Source organism: Periplaneta americana, chromosome 1 (assembly GCF_040183065.1).
Source record: "Periplaneta americana isolate PAMFEO1 chromosome 1, P.americana_PAMFEO1_priV1, whole genome shotgun sequence".
In the NCBI taxonomy this organism is placed as follows: Eukaryota; Metazoa; Arthropoda; class Insecta; order Blattodea; family Blattidae; genus Periplaneta; species Periplaneta americana.
In genome coordinates, this window is record NC_091117.1 from 51,790,504 (window position 1) to 51,814,000 (window position 23,497).

A 23,497-nucleotide genomic window follows, 5' to 3' on the forward strand; every position below is an offset into this window, starting at 1 on the left:
GCCTTTTATCACCTACCCTTTCCAACATCTACTTGGAATATATAGTGAAGAACTGTTTTCAGAAATGGGAAGAGTGGTAGTAGCAGGAAGAAGAATAAACTGCATAAGATTTGCTGATGATATGGCGTTGTTAGCAGAAGAGGAGATGATAGTAAGGGATATGCTACTCGAGCTAAATGACAGCTGTGAGCAGTATGGAATGAAGATAAATGCCAACAAGACGAAGACCATGGTCATAGGAAGAAAAGTAAAGAAGGTAAACTTGCGAATTCTAAATGAGGCAGTAGAGCAAGTGGACAGCTTAAAATATTTGGGGTGTACTATAAGCAGTAACATGAGCTGCTGCCAAGAAGTCAAAAGGAAAAGAGCAATGACAAGGGAAACTTTTAATAGAAAAAGAAGCATCTTCTGCTGACCTCTGGAGAAAGAACTAAGGAAGAGACTAGTGCTTTGTGTGGAGTGTAGCATTGTATGGGGCAGAAACATGGACATTACGACGAAGTGAATAGAAAGAAGCATTTGAAATGTGGACATGGAGAAAAATGGAGCGTGTCAAGTGGAAGACAGAATAAGAAACGGGGCTGTGTTGGAAAGAGTGGATGAAGAAAGAATGATGCTGAAACTGATCAGAAAGAGGAAAAGGAATTGGCTGGGTCACTGGTTGAGAAGAAACTACCCTCTGAAGGATGCACTGGAAGGAATGGTGAACGAGAGAAGAGTTCGGGGCAGAAGAAGATATCTGCTGATATACTACATTAAGTTTTATGGATCATATGAGGAGACAAATAGAGGAAGGATGAAAATATGAAAGACTGGAGAATGCTTGGTTTGCAGTGAAAGACCTGTCCTTGGGCACACTATGAATGAATGAATGAATGAATGAATGAATGAATGAATGAATGAATGAATGAAGGAATAAATGAATGAATGAATCTGGTATACCAATTACTCTTCCTGAAATTAAATTGACCAGTTCTGAAATACTACATGTGGAAAAGGTGTAGTCATACCGTCTGACTGAACATAGCTTAATTAGTCGTTGTACAACATATTTGTTCGCAGAAGTGGTCGGTTTACAGCTGTTCCATCTGCTTTCAGTATTTGTATTCCGTCTGATTGGACATACATTACAGTTATAACCGGTCCGTAAACATTTGTATAACGTTTTACTGAGCACAGAACTGGTCAGTAGAAAACCGTTCCGTCTGATTTAACACATGACTGGTCGGTATGCAGTTTATGATTTGGCGGAGATGAATTGCATTTATATTAATTATTATAATTATTTGTTGAAATTTGGATACGAAACTGGATTTACTTGTAATTTTTTTTTTTAAGATTATTGAAATGATTTTCGCTCTGATCTTCTGTTCCACGTTACAGAGAAGTGATTAGCAGAGAATTGTTCCGACTAATATTGGACCTGAATTGTCCCGCTTTACTGAACAGATAATAGAACTGATCTATATACAAATGTTCCGTATGACTGAACATATAGACCTACAATAACTGGTGGGTATACAGCTGTTTCGTCTTACTGAACACAGAATTGGTCGATATACTGTTGTTATTTTTAATAAGCACACAACTGATCGATATGCTATAGTTCTCTCCTGTTGAAAACAGAGCTGGCTCATTTACTGTTCTTTCCTTATGTTGAACATAGAGTTGATCAATATACAGCTGTTCCTCCTTCTTGAATACAGAAGTAGTCGAGATATTGTTCTTTTCTCCTGGTAAACACGAGATCTGTAGTTCTTTCTTGTTGAACACAGAACTAGACGATATATACTGTTATTTTCTCCTGTTGAGCACACTACTGATCGATTTACTGTTTCTCCTTCTTGTTGAACAAAGAACTCGTCGATTTAGTGTTTCTCCCTCTTGTTGAACACAGAGTTGGACAATTTACTATTTCTTCCTCTTGTTGAATACAGAGCTGGAAGATTTACTGTTTCTCCCTCTTGTTGAACACAGAGATGGACAATTACTATTTCTCCCTCTTGTTGAATACAGAGCTGGAAGATTTACTATTTCTCCCTCTTGTTGAACACAGAGTTGGACAATTTACTATTTCTCCCTCTTGTTGAACACAGAGCTGGAAGATTTACTGTTTCTCCCTCTTGTTGAACACAGAGTTGGACAATTTACTATTTCTCCCTCTTGTTGAATACAGAGTTGGTCGATTTACTGTTTTTCCCTCTTGTTGAACACAGAGCTGGAAGATTTACTGTTTCTCCCTCTTGCTGAACACAGAGCTGGCAGATTTATTGTTTCTCCCTCTTGTTGAATATAGAGCTGGTCGATTTACTGTTTTTCCCTCTTGTTGAACACAGAGCTGGAAGATTTCCTGTTTCTCCCTCTTGCTGAATATAGAGCTGGTCGATTTACTGTTTTTCCCTCTTGTTGAACACAGAGCTGGCAGATTTACTGTTTCTCCCTCTTGTTGAATATAGAGCTGGTCGATTTACTGTTTTTCCCTCTTGTTGAACACAGAGCTGGCAGATTACTGTTTCTCCCTCTTTTGAATATAGAGCTGTTCGATTTACTGTTCCTCCCTCTTGAACATAGACTTAGTCAACATATTGTTTTTCAGTTTTATTGTAGGGTACATAGAATTGGTCGATATACAACTTGTCACATCTGTTTTTTTACATGTAATTGGTCAGTATAATTTTGTACCATATGATTGATCAGCGAATTGGTTTATATAATTTTTAGTCTGTAGACATTAAATATCTGGCTAATGTTGCATGTATACTATGATGCAGATTTCTCTTGAATTTTGTGTTAGTTTTCTCATGCAGTTGTTCCCTTGTTCTCCACATTTACTTTCCTTCTGCCAATGACAGCTCACTAATCCTACAAAGTGCTTAATAAAACTTGAAGTTTGTACTTTTCCTATACCTTTCTCTAAACTTTTTCTTTTCAAATACAAGGAATTTACGGTGTAAGTAGACGTAAATGAACAAACATTTTTTTTCTGTCTTTATATCATCATCATCATCATCATCATCATCTTCCTAACAAGTATTAGGCCAAGTGGCCTGTTACGGTCTCAAACTAGAATTTTCAGTCCATCTCTTCTTTGGACGGCCTAGAGATCTTTTGCCATATGGATGGAAATGAAACAGTGCTTTTGGAATTCTGCATCGATTCATTCGTTCGAGATGTCTGTCTTTATAAAAAACAACATATATTTCGACATAACGAAATTTTACTATAACAAGTAATTTCATAGGTCACTAGAATTTCGTTATAGGTATTTTATTGTACAAATTAATTATTACTTAATTTCTGGCTGGGCTAGTAAGAGAATACCAACTTTAATGATGGCTACATTAGATAAATGATTCATTGGACGACGTGTAAAGGAGAAAGAGTGAAACGTCACAGTTTGAGACTGAATTCACAACAAAAATACGATAGCGAGTATGAATATGGACAGTTTCTTCCGTTACTGTACCGTTATACTGGAATTCTCCATTCAACACGCCAGCATGGGTGGACTGGTTTTGCGTGCTTATCAATTTCATAATCCAAACAAAAGGATGGCGTTTAGTACGCCCAAATGAGACTTCCAAGCGAGTCCCTGCAGACGGCCACAACGACTCACCGTTGCCATGGGAAAAATAACAACACTAGGAGATCGTACGTCATTTGTTCAATATCTATTACGTTTTAGTCATGCACTCAGCTGCTAAATGGATAGCATTTTCAGTCCTATTTTCCTCGCTATTAATTCCAGGAATTAAATGTGGCCATGCACAAAATTCTTATACAATAAGTGACCCCATTTTTTTTAACAAGCACAGCTGTCGCAGTGACCTAAAGCTCTTTGACATAAACAAGATTTTCGTTTTCATTCATTTTATCACATATTCCAAAATTGAATACTCTGTCCTTAAGGGGTCGTGTACACCAATCATTCATAGAGTTCTGCCCAAGGGCAGATCTTTCACTGCAAACCCAGTATTCTCCAAACTTTCCTATTTTCTGCCTTCCTCTTTGTCTTCTCATATGATCCATGTATCTTAATGTCGTCTATCATCTGATATCTTCTGCCCCGAACTCTTCTCCCGTTCACCATTCCTTCCAGTGCATCCTGGCCTATCTAAATATTCAACAAAGTATTAATTCCAATCTGAACTCCTTTTATTCTCAAATTTGATGTAGTGTTTACACAATTATTCTAGCTCATTAAACAAATTCCACAACTAAAAATAAATTTACCTTTAACGATTTATGGTTCATTAAATTGGCGGGCGCAGTGTGCTTTAGGAAAAACCGTTTTCAAATTTTCTCAAATAATTTTCAATATTTTATAATGTTTTTACTTCATTTTATTCACAATGTATGCATGGCTTAACAAAACTGGTCTCTATCATTTCAATACATCAGCGGTGGCGAAAATGTAATCGTGCGCCGAGCCACTGTGTAGCCTGCAACGCGCATAGCACCTATGGAGGGAGGCGGACATCCGAAGGGGAAGTGAAGCAAGTGTCTGACTTATTAACGGATTTTCATTTTCCTTACGTCAAGCACTTAAATATAATTTTATACAGTACAAGGCTACAAACTAATGTTTAGTACGTGTAACAAAGAAAGAAATGAACAATAAATGAACAATATCACAACCTAAAATTAACTGTCTTCAGAATGTCTCTGCGACAAAGTTTCAAAATCAGGAATTATGTCACTAATTGCCAGTCGTAGTTGATCACGAAGGTATTTGTCTGTCAGTCGTGACCTAAATTTGGTTTTTACTATTTTCATTGTTGGAAATCATTTTTCACAAACATAAGTTGTAGCGAACGTGGCTTCAACAGAGCAAGCGAAAGAACGATATTCGGATATTTATTTTTTGGCAAAGATTTGAAAGTTCAACATTGTCAAGTCCTTACATCTAGCTTTCATTTGACATCACATAGTAAACCAGCGAGTTCAAATTGAAGAGCTAACTGCATTATTCGTACATCTGCTGAAAAAGTGTCGAAGTACAGAGATGATGATGATGATGATGATAACAACCTTTTAATGTTTCATTAGTAACATGTAGTGTAATGCCGTTTTATGTTATACAACCGTTTCCTCGTAATACTTGTGAACAAATCATACATTTAATATTCTCATCATATTGGCAGTAAAAAAATGCGTCCTCCCATCCTACTTGGAACTTTCGTACATGGTTTCGAGAGAGACATATGCCACTCGCAGGTCAGAGACAAATACAAATGGAACGGAGTTTGACTCCAGTGAGTAAGAGGGTGGGGGTTGGCGGAGGTTAGAAGCAAGCGAATTGCACTGCGAGCCACAATGTCTCGCGAGTCACGTTCTCGCCACGGCTGCAATACATGAATGGGAAATATTTTTTCTGGCTTTTCTTGTTGTTGAAGTAAAAATTTGCCTTTTTTTGTATAAGAATTTATAAAATAAGAACTAAAATTTTGTTCTCTATGAAATACACATGCTTGCAAAATTTCATTAAATTACTAGCCGTACCCGTGCGCTCCGCTGCACCTGTTAGAAATAAATATAAAGTAATTACATAATTAAAATAGGACGTTTGATCCAGGGAACATTCGTGTTTGATAGAAGGATAAATCGTTTAATATGTTACTTAATTTAAATTGTACTTAAATAATTAAAATGCGATCATTTTGGTCCAGAAAGCACTCATTTGGTGCAATGACAATTCCTTTAACATGTTTCTTAATTGTTATTACATGCAACCATAGTTTAATGAACAGTGACATCATTTAGATTTAATGTGTATACTTTATTTTACTTGCTATATGTTTCCATTGAATTATGGTAATAACTTAATTTTAACCCTTGTTGTTTTCTACGTATTCAGTAAATGGCGCTTGGCCCACTACGGTTCTGAACCCTTCAAATAACTTAAATTATATTGTATTGTATTGTATTGTATTGTACTGTACTGTACTGTATTGTATTATATTATATTACATTATTATATCAGAAGTTACTGTAATAACATTATAGTATTATGTCCATCTAGAGAAACTACACTTTCCAATGGTGAAATAATAATTAATTATACAAATCGGTTAATTTAACTTCCGATATTACTTCATACAAAGACAGAAACATTCTCTGTAGGCAATCTTTCATAGCTTTCGATTGTTGTTGTCCAAGACCCCTTATAGACCAAGTCATTTGTTTTTTATTTCGTTACACGGCCTTAGATGGCAGTTATTTTAATTTTAAAACTCATTTATCTCATTAAATATCAGTCCTATCAAAATTTTTCAAGCAATAAAACTTATCGAAAATTATTTTTAAAGGAACTTTTGTTATGTAACATTTTTCACAAAAATCAATAATAAGCGAGATATTTCGATTTATTTAATTCAGGCCCCCTTATAACCCCCCTTTTAAATAACGTATTTTGAATGCCATATAGCCTAAAATCTAAGTTACAACGAACTTAATTTTTATTCCAAATTTCATCGAAATCCGTTCAGCCATTATCGCGTAAAAAGGTAACAAACATACAGACAGACAGACAGACAGACATACAAACAAAAATTTCAAAAAAGCGATTTTCGGTTTCAGGGTGGTTAATTATATATGTTAGGACCAATTATTTTTGGAAAATCGAAAATTACCAGAAAAATTTCGGCTACAGATTTATTATTAGTATAGATCTAAAAAATTGACCGAGTTATCAGAGAAACGGGATAAAAAAAAATGTAAGTTACCGGAAATGAATGACAAACTCACCAAAGATATTTATTGCTGAATGATACGTCCTCACGTTTTAGATCATAAATCGAGAAGTATTGGCTATATTAAAACACTTTCATCTGTCATTACAAACCAGGTTTATAGTAAGGAACACTGTAATAACACAGGTCTGCGATAAAAAAAAAACATTTTAGCTTTCCTTTATGTATTCTTGTGTGCTGAAGCCAGAAATGATAAAAATGGCACATCACGCACCATTTTTATACAAAACTATATTTTATGTTTTATAGTATTAATATACTGGTGATATTTCTCCATCCATAACCCAATGCTCTAATGTAAAATTCTGTAGCCTACTAACCAGTTGATGAGGATCAGAAACATAAAAAGTCTGTGTGATGTAGAGAGTGAAAGTCCTGAAGAGTTTACCCGTTTGAACTCAATGATTTAATAAGAGATTTAGGACTACCCAAGGAAAAAGCTTAGCTCTTGTGCTCCAGATTAAGGGGTTGGGTACAGCTTACAGCAGTACATTTTTGGAAATATTCAACATTTTTTTTCCTTCATTACTGTATCCTGTACAATAATGAAAATTGGTATGTGCAGAACACTGCCTTTCTGCTACATGAAAAAAAATATACCTTTTAAAAAAAATCATTTATTTTTTTTTTAATTCTAAATAGTGTGCAGTGATGAAGCGTTTTCCTCTTAACTCGTAATTTTTTTAACTTTTTCATGTTCTCTCTCTTTTATTTTATTGCTGAAACTCATGTTTACAATATCATGCTCTTTCAACTAGGTACATTTATTGATAATTTTTTTTTTTATTTTGTGTTAGAAGAAAATACTGATATTTGGCCATTTTTTAAATTAATTTATTTTTTATCAATCTATGAAAGGTAGAGAAGTGATTCTGCATCATATTGTAGATATGACATGCATAAATGCACACAAAAAATTTCATCACAGAATGTTGGATATTTTTTTAGTTATACGGGAAACGCTTCATCACTGCACAGTGAACTGCCACCATTGTGAATTCTGAAAAAAAATAAATAAATAAAAATAAATAAATAAATTATTTTTTTGAGAAACAAAGAAAGAGTGTTTTAAGGGTTTCTAGCAAGAGTGAAACATTATTTGTGTTTAAATTTATGATCTATGAAACTATTATTGTCATACATAAACAGGAAAAGCATATGTTTTCGTTTTCCTCACATATTGAGAAAGAAAGGAAGAGTGTTTTAAGGGTTGATAGCAGGAGTGAAACATTATTTATGTTTAAATTTATGGCTCATGAAACAATTTCACTCAAATGTCTCAGATTTCCATATTTTACTACAGGAAATTTCATCATATCCCGAGGATGTTTAGACTTTAATTCGTAACAGGTTGAATTTATGGTCTGTCACTATTTCTCTGTAAATAGTGCGTGTGTTTTTCAACGAAGCGGTCCGTGGTTCGATTCTTGCCGTGAGTGGAGTTTTATCTTCATTCTACGGGGGTTCGTACTTCACCCTTGTCTTGCTTTCAGACATTCAAATAAAGAGAATCTCATCCAGAGAATTGGCGTCTGGAAAGGTTCCCAAAATGCTGGCTGCGTTTCCATTCCTATTCGTTGCCGTAGGTAATTGGTGCAGTGAGGATCTCCAGTAACAGTCACCAAACTTCTACCAATTTCGGAAACTAGGTCTTTTGCTTCTTTAAATCGTAAAAATATGTTCCTCACATAGCAGGACAGTGTTTTACACATACTAATTTTCATTATTGTGCAAGATACAGTAATGGAGGCAAAAAATGTTGAATATTTCCAAAATTTTACTGCTGTAAGCTGTACCTAACCCATTAAAATAAATAAATTTGCTGGCACAGGAACATTTCTTCATTGGTACAGGAGTATGTTTGTATATGTACAGTATGTATGTATCTAATGCCTACCCACATCACTTTTATGTGATTCGGGTTCCGCATATAGCGAATGGATGGCAGAACTGTGACCCATTTTCTAGCTGCACACCACTTCGGCGGACCACGTTGTATCTGTTGGAGAGTTATGTCGTGTACTAGAGTGAGTGCAATATTGAAAATTGAATTGTGTATCATTGTTGGTTTGTTTGGTGTAGCGGATAATAAGTAAGTAAGTTTATGTTCAGATATTTTTTAAACCCACAAGCAAATTTAAATAGAGAACGGATGATAGTGACAGCGGAAAGGAAAAAAGAAGCGAATGTGCTAATTATTTGTAGATGATGCTGAAGTAGTATTAGGTCCTAATAGTGCTAAGATTTGGCACAGTCTAATTTATTAACTAGTTGAAGTTGGTCTTTTTTATTATAGTAATTTTATGTTTCTTTCATTATGCATTACATTAATACAATAATGTTTCTTAAATTGATCATACTCCTTTATGATCTATGTTTAGCCTATGCACTGGATATGTATGACTCATTTCTCATTAGAAACATTGATATTACATAGGGTTGCAATACGTCCGTATTTTGATTTTTCTGTTCGTGTTCGTGAAGTAGTTAGGTGTGAAGAAAGTGGAAATGTCCGTATTTTCTGTTTTGAGTAATGAATTTTATTTTATTTCGTTGAAAACGACTTAGTATAGAAAAATATTTGCATACTAGAATAGAGCATTTAAGAATTAACTGTTACCATGTTGTCGACCCTCACTACTTGTATAAAGCGATTGTTGTGCTCTCTCTACAACGGGCAGCTAGTTTCGTTGTTTCTGTGGTTCCCTTTATTAGCAATGTTAGACGTCTTGTTGAATTGAAACAAAACGTTAAAACGTCAGAGTCATTTTAACACACAGTTTTAGGGTTATCAAACGCCCGTATTTAGCAGGATAAGGATATGTCCGTATTTTGAAGGTCTGTATTGTAATAATAATAATAATAATAATAATAATAATAATAATAATAATAATAATAATAATAGTAATAATAATAATATTATTATTATTAGTATTATTATTATTTTTATTATTATATTATTATCATCATCATTATTACCCCATGCTAAACACGAATTATCATTATATAAGTTACTAAGTAATAATATGTCCGTATTTGAGTGGTTCAGTGCCAGAGTTGTCTAAGCCACAATTACACTAAAGAGTTATTGAAGTCTAAACTTAGACGTCTTTTTTTTTAATGATATGCTCTCAATTGGAAATTATTTCTAGAATAATCTAATATTTATCTAGTACTTCTACTTTGGCACACATATAAATGATAATTTACAGTCATCTTATGCAGAAAAAGGAGGCTTAAAAATTTGTGAGTTAGGCAACTCTGGCACTTAGCCACTCATTTTAGCTTCCCAAATTATGGTAACCCTAATAACACTTAAAACGAAAAAAGTCTCCACTACTTGTATAAAGTATCCCGACTTTTCGCTTGTGAAAATGGCAACCCTAATATAGCGATGTATCGAAATTTAGGCTACATTTTCAGGGCCAACTGGCGAGTAATAAAATTGACAAGTCGCCGAGTCGCCCTTTGAGCTACCTCAAAAATCAAAAGGGCGAAATTAGGCTACATTTTATTTCCTTTTATATGTTTACAATGCATTATTCATGGGTTTTCAAAGCATTTTTTAAAATCGGAAATTCAGAAATCATTGTTCGTTGATGAGAGCATGGTTGCAATATGCTTCGAATTCTCTCATCTCTGCATTCTATGACAAATACCTTGCATTTTGACGTCATATCATATGGTCATAAGGCCGCAAAATACGTTATCATTCGCGGTTCGTTTTGTGTATTTCTATTACGGTAGTCTATTATTACTCTGCTAATGCTAAATGCTAATAAGTTTAATGGTAAAACGGGAAAACGCGGCAAATATGAAAGGCAATATCGTAAAGCCAGAGAAAATTTTCCTGAGTTTAAAAGTAACTTCTAAGTTTTAATATATAAGCTAATTATTGTGTGGGTGTTATTAATAACAAGGCAGTTTCATAGCATTATCACCAATTGCGTTGCATCCAATTCTATATTCGAAAAGTTAAGGACAATACAAGTTATTCCTAAATACTGGGTATATCTTTCAAGATCCCCTAGGATTACAATTAAGGGGACTGTAGTACTCATCACAATCTGGCATCCCATCATAGTAACCAGTCATCAACAACTTACACGGCATGAACTGCAGTAGGTGCGAAATAATGCACCATAGTGTAAAAAATGAGGTTTTTTTTGGGGGGGGGGTATTCTATGTAAATTAAATTGTGTTTTTTATACATCCTGATTACACAACTTTTAACACTGCATCACTTCGGAACGAGGTAATGTAAAATTCAACACGTGAAAGACACATAATGATATGATATGATAATATGATATATTTCGTCACAGCACTTCTTTACATGTAATGGAGTACCTCACATTTCTGTATCCGGTGCCACCGTTAACATATTATTACAATAACACATTATTTGCAGTACACGTCTACACCAATACTCCCATTTACACTATGTACCTTTTTTTGTTATTTGGTCAAACTCCCCTTCAGCATTTCTCCTACATTTCCTTTGCTATTCTCTATTTGTTCATTAATCCTAATGTATCTAATATTCTATACTACTTTCACACCCCCTTTAACTTATTCTCTAACTACTATTCACTAAAATCTCAATTTCAATTTATCTCTATAAATTATGATATTGAATTATTTGTCCTATTTGTTCTTTGATCTTTTCTCCTATCTTTCTCTTATATTCATTTACTGTTCCAACATTCAAATGTTAGTTCTAATTTTATGCTGTCACTTGTTCACTTCTCTTAACCCTTTCTCACTATTTTCTCTCATTCCTATTTGCGCTCACTTTCACTTTCTCACTATTCTGCTTACACTTAATCCATTGTCACTATTCTCACTTCCTATAAATACTTATATTTTATTCTACACATCTGCTTTACACTTTCTCTCTCCCCTATACTTCTCGATCTTTTCCAGTTTTACTTTATTTGCAATTTTTGATCACATCCACATTTTTTTAAACGTATCAAATATCTCTGCTATGTCCTCGGCTGTGGCAGGTTTTGACCTTTCTTTACTGTTCGTCTCTGCCTTATTTCTGTCTTTGTCTTTCTTTCTATTTATTTCTTCTTCTATTCCTCTTTTATCCCCCCCCCCCCACGCTTTCACTATGAAAGACACAATACGTTTTCCGAATATGTTTTTTTTTATTTAACGACGCTCGCAACTGCCGAGGTTATATCAGCGTAGCCGGTGTGCCGGAATTTGGTCCCGCAGGAGTTCTTTTACATGCCACCAAATCTAGTGACATGAGCCTGTCGCATTTAAGCACACTTAAATTCCATCGACCTGAGCCGGGATCGAACCCGCAACCTGGAATACAGAAAGCCAGCGCTATACCGCCTGTGCCACTCAGGGCGACGGGTTCTATGTATAATCACTGTTTTGTATATACTGTAATCTACAGTAGAACCCCGATTATCCGTCACCCTATTAACCGATTGGTGGATTATCCGACTGTCTTTCTCGCCCTTTTTTTCCTACAGAAATATATTGAGTATGCTACTGTACATTATATTAGCAAGTCATTTTTTTCTAGAGAGAGCTATTACAAGACTTTAGCCTTACACAGTATAGTCTACTGTTCGAGCTGTACTGTATAACTTCTATATAAAATGTCTTCCACGAATATCAAAAGAAATCGTGTCGTGCTATGTGTAAAAAATGTAAATAACTGAGGGGTTTCGGGGAACGAGAAACTGTGGCTCATCTCAGAATACGAGACTGGAGTCACAACCATGTGCAATTTAATAAAAATCAAGGATGACGTATATGAAGTATGTACATCTACAATACGAGACCTCCATATTTCTATCTTTCCACAAATAACCATTACAAGAAATCGGTATGGCATAGTTGCGCCCCACGGTCAATTGGGAGGCCTAGGCATGGCATAATTGCGCCCCGAAGAAATCAGGTGGCAGATGGGACATGGCATAGTTGCGCCCCGAAGAAATCAGGTAGCAGGATGGACATGGCGTAGTTGCGCCCCGATGAGCATAGTACACACGAAAGTGACTGTCATAAAATAAATAAATTACTTAAAAATATTACAGTGATAGCTGCATTGAAATCAGGTAGGCCTAGCGTATGATCAATTTTGCTATTTAAAATAACACTTTTTTATTGATCACACACAATAAATGAACTGCATTTTTTGTTTCTACATCGATATCTTAACCCTACGGTACAGGGTTTCGAAAACTGAAACTTAGAACAATTATCAATTATTAACTATTCACCCTTTTCACTAAACTTAACTTCATTTTAAATTAACCTCACTATACGCCACAGACGGTGTGAAAATCACTAATAAAATGTCAAGACTGCTAAGGCCCCATATTCCAACGACTCACTCATTTGAATATGTCAGTTAATAAAGTACTGCCAACTTCATGGTGTTCATTTTAACGGTAGGCTATTGATAATCACTGCATAAACAGTAGAAAAACAGTTAATAAAATACTGCCAACTTCATGTTGTTCATTTTAACGGTATCGATAATGAATATAAATCGAATAAGAAATCAATAAGGTTGGTTGATTGCGAGGCTCGAGTTTCCGTAGTGTCTTTTTCTCTACCTATTTCATCGGGGCGCACTATGCCATGACCTTTTCTCTACCTGAAGGGAACGGGGCGCAACTATGCCATGCCTTTTTCTCTACCTGGTGGGAACGGGGCGCAACTATGCCCACAAAACAGGGATCCTTTTTTATATGCTGCATTTTATCTGACCGTGTGGCGCAACTTTGCCCTGCCCCAAGAAATTCCCTTGTACCCTAAAATTCCGTTATAATCATTATTATTCTAACACTATCACTAATTATTAATATAGACTTAATAATTAATAATATAGAACTTATAATTCATGAAAACATTTATAATAAACAAAATGAAATCATGAATTCATTAACAAAATTATATAATCAACCAACAAATTGTTAACAATGACACTTAAATCGGTGAACTTCTGATCCACTACCTAGCGTGTTCAATACAAGACCATAGAGGAAATTACGAAAGTGTGAGCATTATTCACTAAATTTACGAAAATATTTTACGGTACGGATTATCCGATTTTTTCGACTAACCGTTCAGTCCACCCCCTTCATTACCACGGATAAGAGGTTTTACGGTCAATGTTACTTATGTCCCGCCCACTATAGAGACATAGGCCAATTTTACACATATTTAGTATAACTTGTTGCTTCTTTGACAGGTTAGGTTTGGTTAGTTTAGGTTTTTGTTATAGCCTACCTTGCATATACGATTATAGCGCAACATTGGCAGTGATAAAAGTGAAATATTCGTTCAGTGGGCGTTGGATACTCTACATTCACCGGTTTTACATTTACATCACGTATCAACAATGTCGGTAAGAATGAAAAATAGAACTGATTTTTAAAAAGGTATATTCACAGTATTGTTAAATATACATTCCAGTCTTAACTGTAACTCCACACGATATAGTGAACAAAAGAAGAGCAGAATGCAATATAATAAAAAACTAACGACGCGGCGGGCGTGTTGTGCCGGTACTCACCCCAGCTCGCAGGCGTTCTTCCGAGGCAGGAGCCAGCCTCGCTGTTGTAGAGGAAGGTCCTGAAGGCTTCCAGGCGACTCTGCGTCGGCGGAGCCACGAAGATGCCATTGCTGTGGTCCGCATACTTGCTGTCTATCGCCATGCCTGCGACGCACTGACTGACTCTGAAACACAAGGCGGCACGCCGCTATCATTCATCCGCTATCGGTGGTGCAGCCTGCCTTATCGCCCGAGGTGCTGCACTCGTGTGGAAAGTCCCTGAGTGATTAGGACACCTGCCCCAGTCACGTGGCCGGCAGACCGGTCTGGCTGCAACACAGTTAAAAATCTGGGCGCAACTCCCTACCCTCTTAGAGACGGATGACCACGTCTCTCCCCCCATACGCTGCCTTTGATGCCACGGCTGAACAATTGAGTAAGCTAACCCACTGTGGACCGAACACATGGGGTGGAATCGCTTGGAAGTGCTTGTTTGACCGGTAAAGTTTTAATCCGTACCTCTAGGACACAGAGAATAGAAAACACACACAGCTCTTCAGTGGTCCAGGCAGCAGCTATAGCATACTAGGTATTTTAATAGTCTTTATTAAACACGAATGTGTTCAACTTTAAACCATTTTTTATTTGAGGAACAACTAATCAAAACGTAAATTGTCACATAAGACGAACTTTTTAGGAGAGGAACTATTTATAGTAGAAAGATGAATAAAATATTGTTTAAATCTGTGATTAAAAGTGATTCACCAACATACTTGTATTTCAATAAAAAAAAATCATAATTATATAGTTATAACCAGGCTTAGGATCCGAGACACTTTAGCAACCAATGTATTCACAACTTGACTATACGCAGTGTGATATTGCCATGTTCCTCTTACGGTGAAACATTTTTTATTGCATTGTAAAAAATATGACCGTGTCCGTCGGCAATATAGAATTCAGCCGACTCTACGTAACGCTCTTGGTAATGATTTTAATTGTACAAATGCAGTTCTGAGATTTTTATGGAATACAGGACTTGACAGGGTAATTTAGTTTTATAATGACCCGTTTTTACTTATCCTCCGGGCCCACACCTGTGGGTCGGCGCGTCTGGCCGCGAAACCAGGTGGCCCGGGTTCGAATCCCGGTCGGGACAAGTTACCTGGTTGAGGTTTTTTCCGGGGTTTTCCCTCAACCCAATACGAACAAATGCTGGGTAACTTTCGGTGCTGGACCCCGGACTCACTTCACTGGCATTATCACCTTCATTTCATTCAGATGCTAAATAACCTAGATGTTGATACAACGTCGTAAAATAACCCAATAAAATAAAAATTTAAAAAAACTTATCCTCCGGACCCTTTACATCCGGAGGTTACATTTGTTTAGTATATGTTTTTAACATAACTTGACATTGACCTTTTACATCCGAGCATTTTATAAATGCGCCAGATAATTTATTTCGGGTGGCATTTGTTTTATTATTTTATTGTTTCTTTTTAAATACTAACTAGGGTCTGAGAACTGCATCACGTTGTTTTTTTTTAATTGGGTTATTTTACGACGCTGTATCAACATCTAGGTTATATAGCATCTGAATGATATGAAGGTGATAATGCCGGTGAAATGAGTCCGGGGTCCAGCTCGTATTGGGTTGAGGGAAAACCCCGGAAAAAAACCTCAACCAGGTAACTTGCCCCGACCGGGATTCGAACCCGGGCCACCTGGTTTCGCAGCCAGACGCGCTGACCGTTACTCCACAGGTATGGACTGCATCACGTTGTTGAAACTGCATTTGTAAGCCTCGTTTTAACCGTGACAACGCATTTTAGTTCTTTTAAGCATTCTGGTTATTGTATTGTGTTTCTGTTATGTGAAGGGATTTAGATAAGGGCACAAATAGCCATAGTAGCTGACGCGCCCTTTTTAAACGCCACTAACTAGATTATATAGAGTTCCTTGAACATAGTAGATAGACATACTGTAATGTACAGAACGACGTCAATGTGCTTCGTTATATTCTACTGTTAACAGTACAATCTAGTGACGGTGGAAAATGAAGTAGGATACATACCTCACAAATTTTCATGTCCATTGGCGAAGTTGAAAGCGTTAGCGTTACTATGAACAACCATGTACATGCTTGCAACTAGTTTGAAAAAACTGTTCACTATGAATTGAAAATGCACTGTAATGGCCTGAGTTCGTTTCGTAGGAAGAGACGGAAGAATACTGTACCTCTGATCACGAACCGGATTGTACACCAAGGCACAGGTAAACAAAACCCAACGTGCCACCTCACTCCATCTGCACTGTAACTTCACTTCATTCTTAAGTTGTCTCTGATCCTAAGCCTTGTTATAACACTATTTCACTTGGATAATTTATGTTTTGATGAGATTTGGTGGACATTAAACAAATTAATTCAATTGTTACAATCTTATTTTACAGGAAACTCGAATTATTTTCTGCTCTTTTTATGCTATGTTGGCGATTAATGTTTGTTGTGTTGTCTGTCTGGATACTGTATGAACTGTGCTGCCACTGCCTTTTTAATGTTTGATGCCGGAATTTAAATACAGTCTGAACGGGTTATAACGATTCCGAAGGGACCGCCAGTTTATGGTCGTTTTAGCCGGGGTAGACTTTTCGAGGGACCCACTAATCCTACCCGGATACTGCACACTGATTCACGAGAGTTTTACTGATCTTACCCAGAAACTGCACAATTTACAAAATATGTTTCTTTTGCATTTGACTGACTTTATATTGAAACTTCGTTTACTTACATCCTTCCTTCATTGCTTCGCAGTTTAATATAAATCTCAGTTTGATGGCTTACTATTAACATCATCGATGACTTTTCTTTTCGTAGCTGCATTAATTATTTGGCGACTAAATTTGCTAATATCTGCTATAAAAGGGTGTGTGTAAATTACAAATTTACTTGTGTATGAAATATTTGTTTGTATGATTGTCTGTATATTCCACATTGCTCTAGTATGTATAATACTCGTAATATTTGTTGACTTATGGACGCTATATGTATTATTTCATGACAAATTCTATGTTATTGTTATTCAATTATGTTCTGTATTTACATATATCATTTTTTAAATGTATTTTGTATAATTAAGCTCTTTTTCATTATTGATGTAGACTTCTCATGTGTTTGTGTTGCTAGTTGTAACTGTCGTAAAATTAAGTTTATATTTCTCTTATTTATAACATCGACAAGAAAAAAAAATGTTAAAAATGTATTTATATTATATTATCTCAAGTGGATAGAAAACTTTAACCCTAATATACTCATGTAAAATATGGTTTTTATGTGGAAAAAAAATGGCTAATATCCACCAAATGTTACGTTCACAGCGTTCTTTAATAATTTTCATAATGTTCAGCAAGCTATAAATTTTCGCATTGCATTTCCTATCACAATACCTCCACATCACTTAATAGTTTTTTTCAATTCCTTGGCTTTATAAAATTTACAGTCCTCATATAGAAGAAAATTAAACAGTTTGGTAAATTAAAACTATGTATAGTAGGCCTATCGGCAAAGCAGGTAGAAAACATTTTGGTGTGCAGTTTCCATATGACCGTAATCCAGGTAGAAAATGTTGGTATGCAGTTCCTATATATATATATATATATATATATATATATATATATATATATATATATATATTTGCTAAAAATTTCATATCTGTAAATTTTAGGCTGCGCACTTACATGGTTATTGAACAGAATAGAGTTAAAACTTAAAAAAACGTAACAGAAATACAGTACGTACAGTATTTACAATACAGTATTTGTGGAGAGGGACTGAAGAGGGATTTTTCTTCTAATGTTTATATAGTACGTACGGCAATAATATGCCAGCAAAATATAAAAACCTATAATAAGTGAGAAAAGAAGAGTAACAATGTAAATTGTTCAATAATGTAGTACATACACTGTCTTGGCTAATGAATGAGATAAAACTTACTGTAAGTGCTGTACAGTACACAGTGATTCAAAATGAAAGAGCAGACTTCAATTTTCTATTACAGACAAACTATCGAAGATAGAAAACATTGCGCATGTCACTGGATAGAGGAAGATTCAAAGTCTAAACACAGCTGCGCTATGGTTTGTTTATGGCAGCATGGCAAAAATCATTTTGTGTTTGAATTCGCAAGATGTAAATCCATTGTGAAAGTACGTGGTTTCCTCAACTTCATGAAGATTCTAATGACTTCATTTTCATGCATTTATAAAGCTTAAAATATGCATGCAAATATGTTCTATAGAAATATGCACTATAATAATCTAAAAATAATAACACCTCATAAATGATATTACTTTAAATGGAGAAAAAAGATGGCAGTTTTTTTAAATCTCAATGCGTGCACAATTTATTGAAAGTTGTGCAAAATTTTGTACATTGCAATAAAACACAATTAAACAACTAACTTAATTTCGCTACATTAAGTACGTATAAAATTTCTATCTTAATGCCAGCGAAATGAATCAACGAATCAGAGCCGAGAATTACCCAGCATTTGCTCTTAATGGGTTGAGGGAAACCCCGGAAAGAACCTCAAAGAGGTAACTTGCCCCAACTAGGATTTGTACCCGGACCTGTTTGTTTCGCGTTCAGACATGCTAAAGGCTGGTCCACAATAAACCCGGAACGGAAACGACAACAAGAAAGAGAACGGAAATATTGTTAAAAATAAATGGATTTAAATGTCAGCATTCACAATTAACGAGAAGCTTCCAGGAGCCCGGGAACGGGAACGTGAAAATTAATTGTGAATGCTCACATTTAAATAAATTTATTTGAACAATTTTTCCGTTCTCGTTCTCGTTGTCGTTTCCGTTACCGGTTTATTGTGAACCAGCCTTAACCGTTACTCCACAGCGCTGGACTCAGATAGCCCAATTCTTGACTGATGTTCTTCTATGAGGTCATACGAGCGCAAAGATATCGTGCTAAAGTTTACCACTCTTTTGAAATCCATCGCCTTCAACAAGGGTTGAATCCGCGAACCTCTGATTCCAATGGCTAACAGCCCATTGAGTACTACAAAAATATGATGGATTGTAGGTGTCAGATTTGTGATTTATTGCCTCGAGTAGCGCTTAACAGACTTCCGCAGACGACAGAGAAACGCTAATGACGTTAACACAAAATAAACATTGCGTTCAAATGTTATTGATTTTGAGTTATTTCCTTATCAAAAATTCAAACTGTTTATTTAAATGAGATACTGCTTCTGAAAACTGAAACTATAAATTAAATTTAAAACTGGCTGGGGAGTTGAGGAGAATCATATGGTTGCGTGTAACATACATAGTATAATAAATTTAAGTGTATCTAATGAGCGAAATTAAATAAGCTAAGAATAACAACCAATGCTGTAATAATAAACACCCTGTATAAACAGGGAAACCATTAGTAATGTCATTATTTTCAGGGGGTTATTCTTTGAGATATTTCAAACAAGTTTAATGCAATTTTGCTCGTTTTTGCTTTCTTTTCGAGATAAAAATTGTTTCATATGAAACATTTCAAAGCGTGTTTTGGGAAAGCCATTAATTTAATTTCCAATATGCTCAGTCAGTTTAAGAGAGTACTGTATTATGATAATACATGATTGAAAGAATTTTAATTTTGTCCTTTATGTGTGCAGAAATTTGATCAGAATAAATTTTAAGTTTTCGTCCTACAAAGAAATTTTAAGTTTTCGTCCTACAAAGAAATTTTACAATGTTACATTTGTTCGGATCAAATTTCTGCGAATTTAAAGGACAAAACTAAAATTGGATAAGCATATTGGAAATTAAATGAATATTACAGAACGAAAAGTTACATTTGTTCGGATCAAATTTCTGCAAATTTAAAGGATAAAACTGAGATTCTTTCAATCATCTATTATCGTAATACACTGCTCTCTTAAATTGACTGAGCATATTGGAAATTAAATCAATGCCTTTCCCAAAACACGCTATGAAAATATATTTCATACAAAACAATTTTTGTCTCGAAAAGGAAGCACTTTTTTCTTTGAAATATCTCAATGAATACCTCCTGAATTTAATGATATTACTTACGGTTCATTCTGTATACGTAGGCTATGTTAAGAGGATGGCAGTTTAAGGCTGCTATGCATAGACATTTCGCTAGCCCGCGTTACGAGCGTGCTAACTAGCCTCGGCTATCGAGTGATTACTTGTACAGGATTCATATCATATATCATATCGCTATCACTGGTTTATGAATACGAAAAACGTTAGTTCGCTGATCATTCACCCGAAGCCCGCGAACTGATTGAGCATATTGGAAATTAAATGTCTATGAATATGGCCTTAAGAAACTACACTATAAGGTTGTAAAGCAGCGGTGACCAAAACTCGACCTGCAGTGATTACATGCGACAGACAGCCTATGAAGTAAGGAGACTGAGGAAAAGTACTTGGCATGAAAACTACACCCAGTGGTGGTTCCTGTACTAACATCTTGATCAATCCCGCGGATAAAAATCTCAAGCTTTGCTGTATCATTAATGTCACTGCTGTCATCAAGAGCCAGTGAATAATATACGATTTTCCTTGCTGCTTTTTCAAACCTTCCTCTTGAATATAATCAGGAATTTTCTAAATTCTTCTCTCGATACTTGGTTGAGAAATGCTTAGTTTTTCCAAATCAGAACTTCTTATGGACAAGTTATTTAAGCTATTTTAATCATTACTTCTTTGAGAAATTCTTTTCTATTAAAAGGCTTTAGAGTACGAGATATATCAAAACCCCATTAGGTAGCTGACTTCCTTACATTTATTTATCTCATCTTTCTCTTTCTGGCTATGATTTAAGACATGTCAATTTCTGGCGTTTAACAGTTCGTTGACACATAATATTATTATGAAACGAATAACTAATAAATAGTTACACTCATCTAAAGATTAAGAAGATTAAAAGTGAGATAAAACCTAATAATATCATCCTTCTAGGGAGAAGATCTAAAAATATCAATATTCATGCACGTACAGAAGAATTATAGAAACACATACTTAGTGGTCAGTAATAATAATAATAATAATTATTATTATTATTATTATACATTATTCAGCGTGGCAATTAATGTTTCTATATACTCCTAATTGAACCGTTGAGCAAATTAAACATATTATATTTTGTCCGACAGGACAACAAAAAAAGTTCTCCTTCTCATTCTTTACGAAACCACCTCTTACTGCTTGTAGAGACAGAGTTTTTAGAGCGGCATGATACCGTCACTGCTTGCCTTCAGTACGTGAATGAAACTCCTCGTACCCGTTTGAATGTCTGTGATTACACGATGTAAGCTAAGTGAGGCTGTTCTCTGGTCCTGATTTATAGCACGATGAGGTAAGTGAGTTTTTACGAAGCGCGTAATATAATGTGTATAATTTACAACATGGTAAAGGAACTGAACGGTTGCGGAACGCTTAAAAATAAACTGTGTCACCTTCCTGGTACCAAATATTTTAATCTATCCTACCAACGCATTACCAAAGTGTGAATAATAATCATTTATGATGACTGAATGTCTTTTATGTAAAATGAGGAAATACAAGGAAGGAAATGGGATATTCCAAAGACTACATCATCGTTGTAATGTCCATTGTGTTTCAAGCGGCGAGAGGATACTGATACAGAGGATTTTGTGGTTATGGTCATTTTTATTTCTTGTCATTTTAATTGCTTTTAATATGTATTTGGAAATATTTTTAATATTATTACAGAGAAAATATTTTCATTCGTACAAATGTACAACTTTATAAGAATAACCTTGGACAACGTAAGTTATGGTGACATCTTGGGTAAATTCCTACATTATTTTTCCCTTGGTGTAGGGTGACCAGATTCACATCGATAGAAAAGAGGACAGAAAGCTTCAAAAAGGAGGACATTGTTCGAAAAATGAGGACAGAAAATATGTACTTAAATTTAGGCTTAGGCCTATATTATACTATAAATTATGTCAATATCTATTTTCTTACAAAATATTTACAGTACAGATTTAGGCTTAGGCCTATATCATACTTAAAAATATGTTAATATTACAGAAATAATGATAAAACTTAATAATAATGCTTTTATAATTAGCTACATATGAAAGTTAAGGGAACTATAGGCCTAATTATTAAAGAGAACAGAAAATATCTACCCTATTTAGATTTAGGCTTAGGCCTATATTATACTTAAAATAATGTCAATATCTATTTTATTACAGTATACGTATGATAAAACTTAATAATATAAAATGATTTTACAGTTAACTACATATCAAAGCCAAGGGAATTATAATAATGTTATCAAAATACATAAAAGACAGCACAAAATGTGAATTTAATATTATTTTGTATGCAAAGAGAGCTATGCTCGTTGGCAAAGAGTATATTCTGTCGATGCTGCTGCCACGTACAGCAAATTACTTGAATAAGGCGTCAAATCAGATAATTTTAAAATATCAGACATACAAGTTACGAAAAGGAGGACATTTCTTGATTTTTTTAAAATCCGCCCTGACCCCGGACAAAGGCCTAAAAAGGAGGACAAGTCCGGACAAAAGAGGGCGTCTGGTCACCCTACTTTGGAACTTTGGAACTGAAAGCTAGTGCAAGACAAAACAAATATGTTAATAGGTAAAACGTACAAATTGTATTTAAATAATTATATATCTTTGTGTAAAATTGTTGTATGTAATGTGTCTGTGATCTATTATATATATAATAAACCACCCTACTTTGGTGAATTCATGGAGCTGTTAATTGGTGCAGTATACATTTTTTGGTTGAGGTGTACCAGTTCAAATATTCTGCCTGGGCTAACTCTAATAATTTTCTATATCCGCTATGGCCGTAATTCCTCTTTCCTATTCGAATTCTGAGGTAGAACGCCTGTTCATCCAGTTTAGTGAAACCAAAACTACGCAACAGAATTCATATCAAAACAGCTAGTGCTATACCTCACGTCAGGAACACCCTAAGGATTTCGGGAAAAACGAGATGCAAATACCAAATTTCCTCAAAGTGTTCTGCGGAGGACTGAAAATATTATTGCGCATATACGTTCCATTTCCAGCCTATGTGAATCCTTGTCTTCCAAGTCAACAGCTATAGTAGAAGAGGAGGAAATGTGTCATTTATATCTCTAACAGTTATTATACATTTTCGCTAT

At 35.1% G+C, this 23,497-nt stretch overlaps 1 protein-coding gene across 3 annotated transcripts in view; it reads right to left on the reverse strand.

Moving 5' to 3' along the window:
- Positions 1-23,497, reverse strand: part of LOC138695268 (sodium/potassium-transporting ATPase subunit beta-2-like) — a 197,951-nt gene that overhangs the window by 42,975 nt on the left and 131,479 nt on the right. For all 3 annotated transcript variants that reach the window (XM_069819719.1, XM_069819713.1, XM_069819708.1), the window contains one exon: positions 14,305-14,468. In XM_069819719.1, coding sequence (XP_069675820.1) covers positions 14,305-14,446 — 142 coding nt within the window. In that variant the 5' untranslated portion in view covers positions 14,447-14,468. The remainder of the gene's footprint in view (positions 1-14,304; positions 14,469-23,497) is intronic.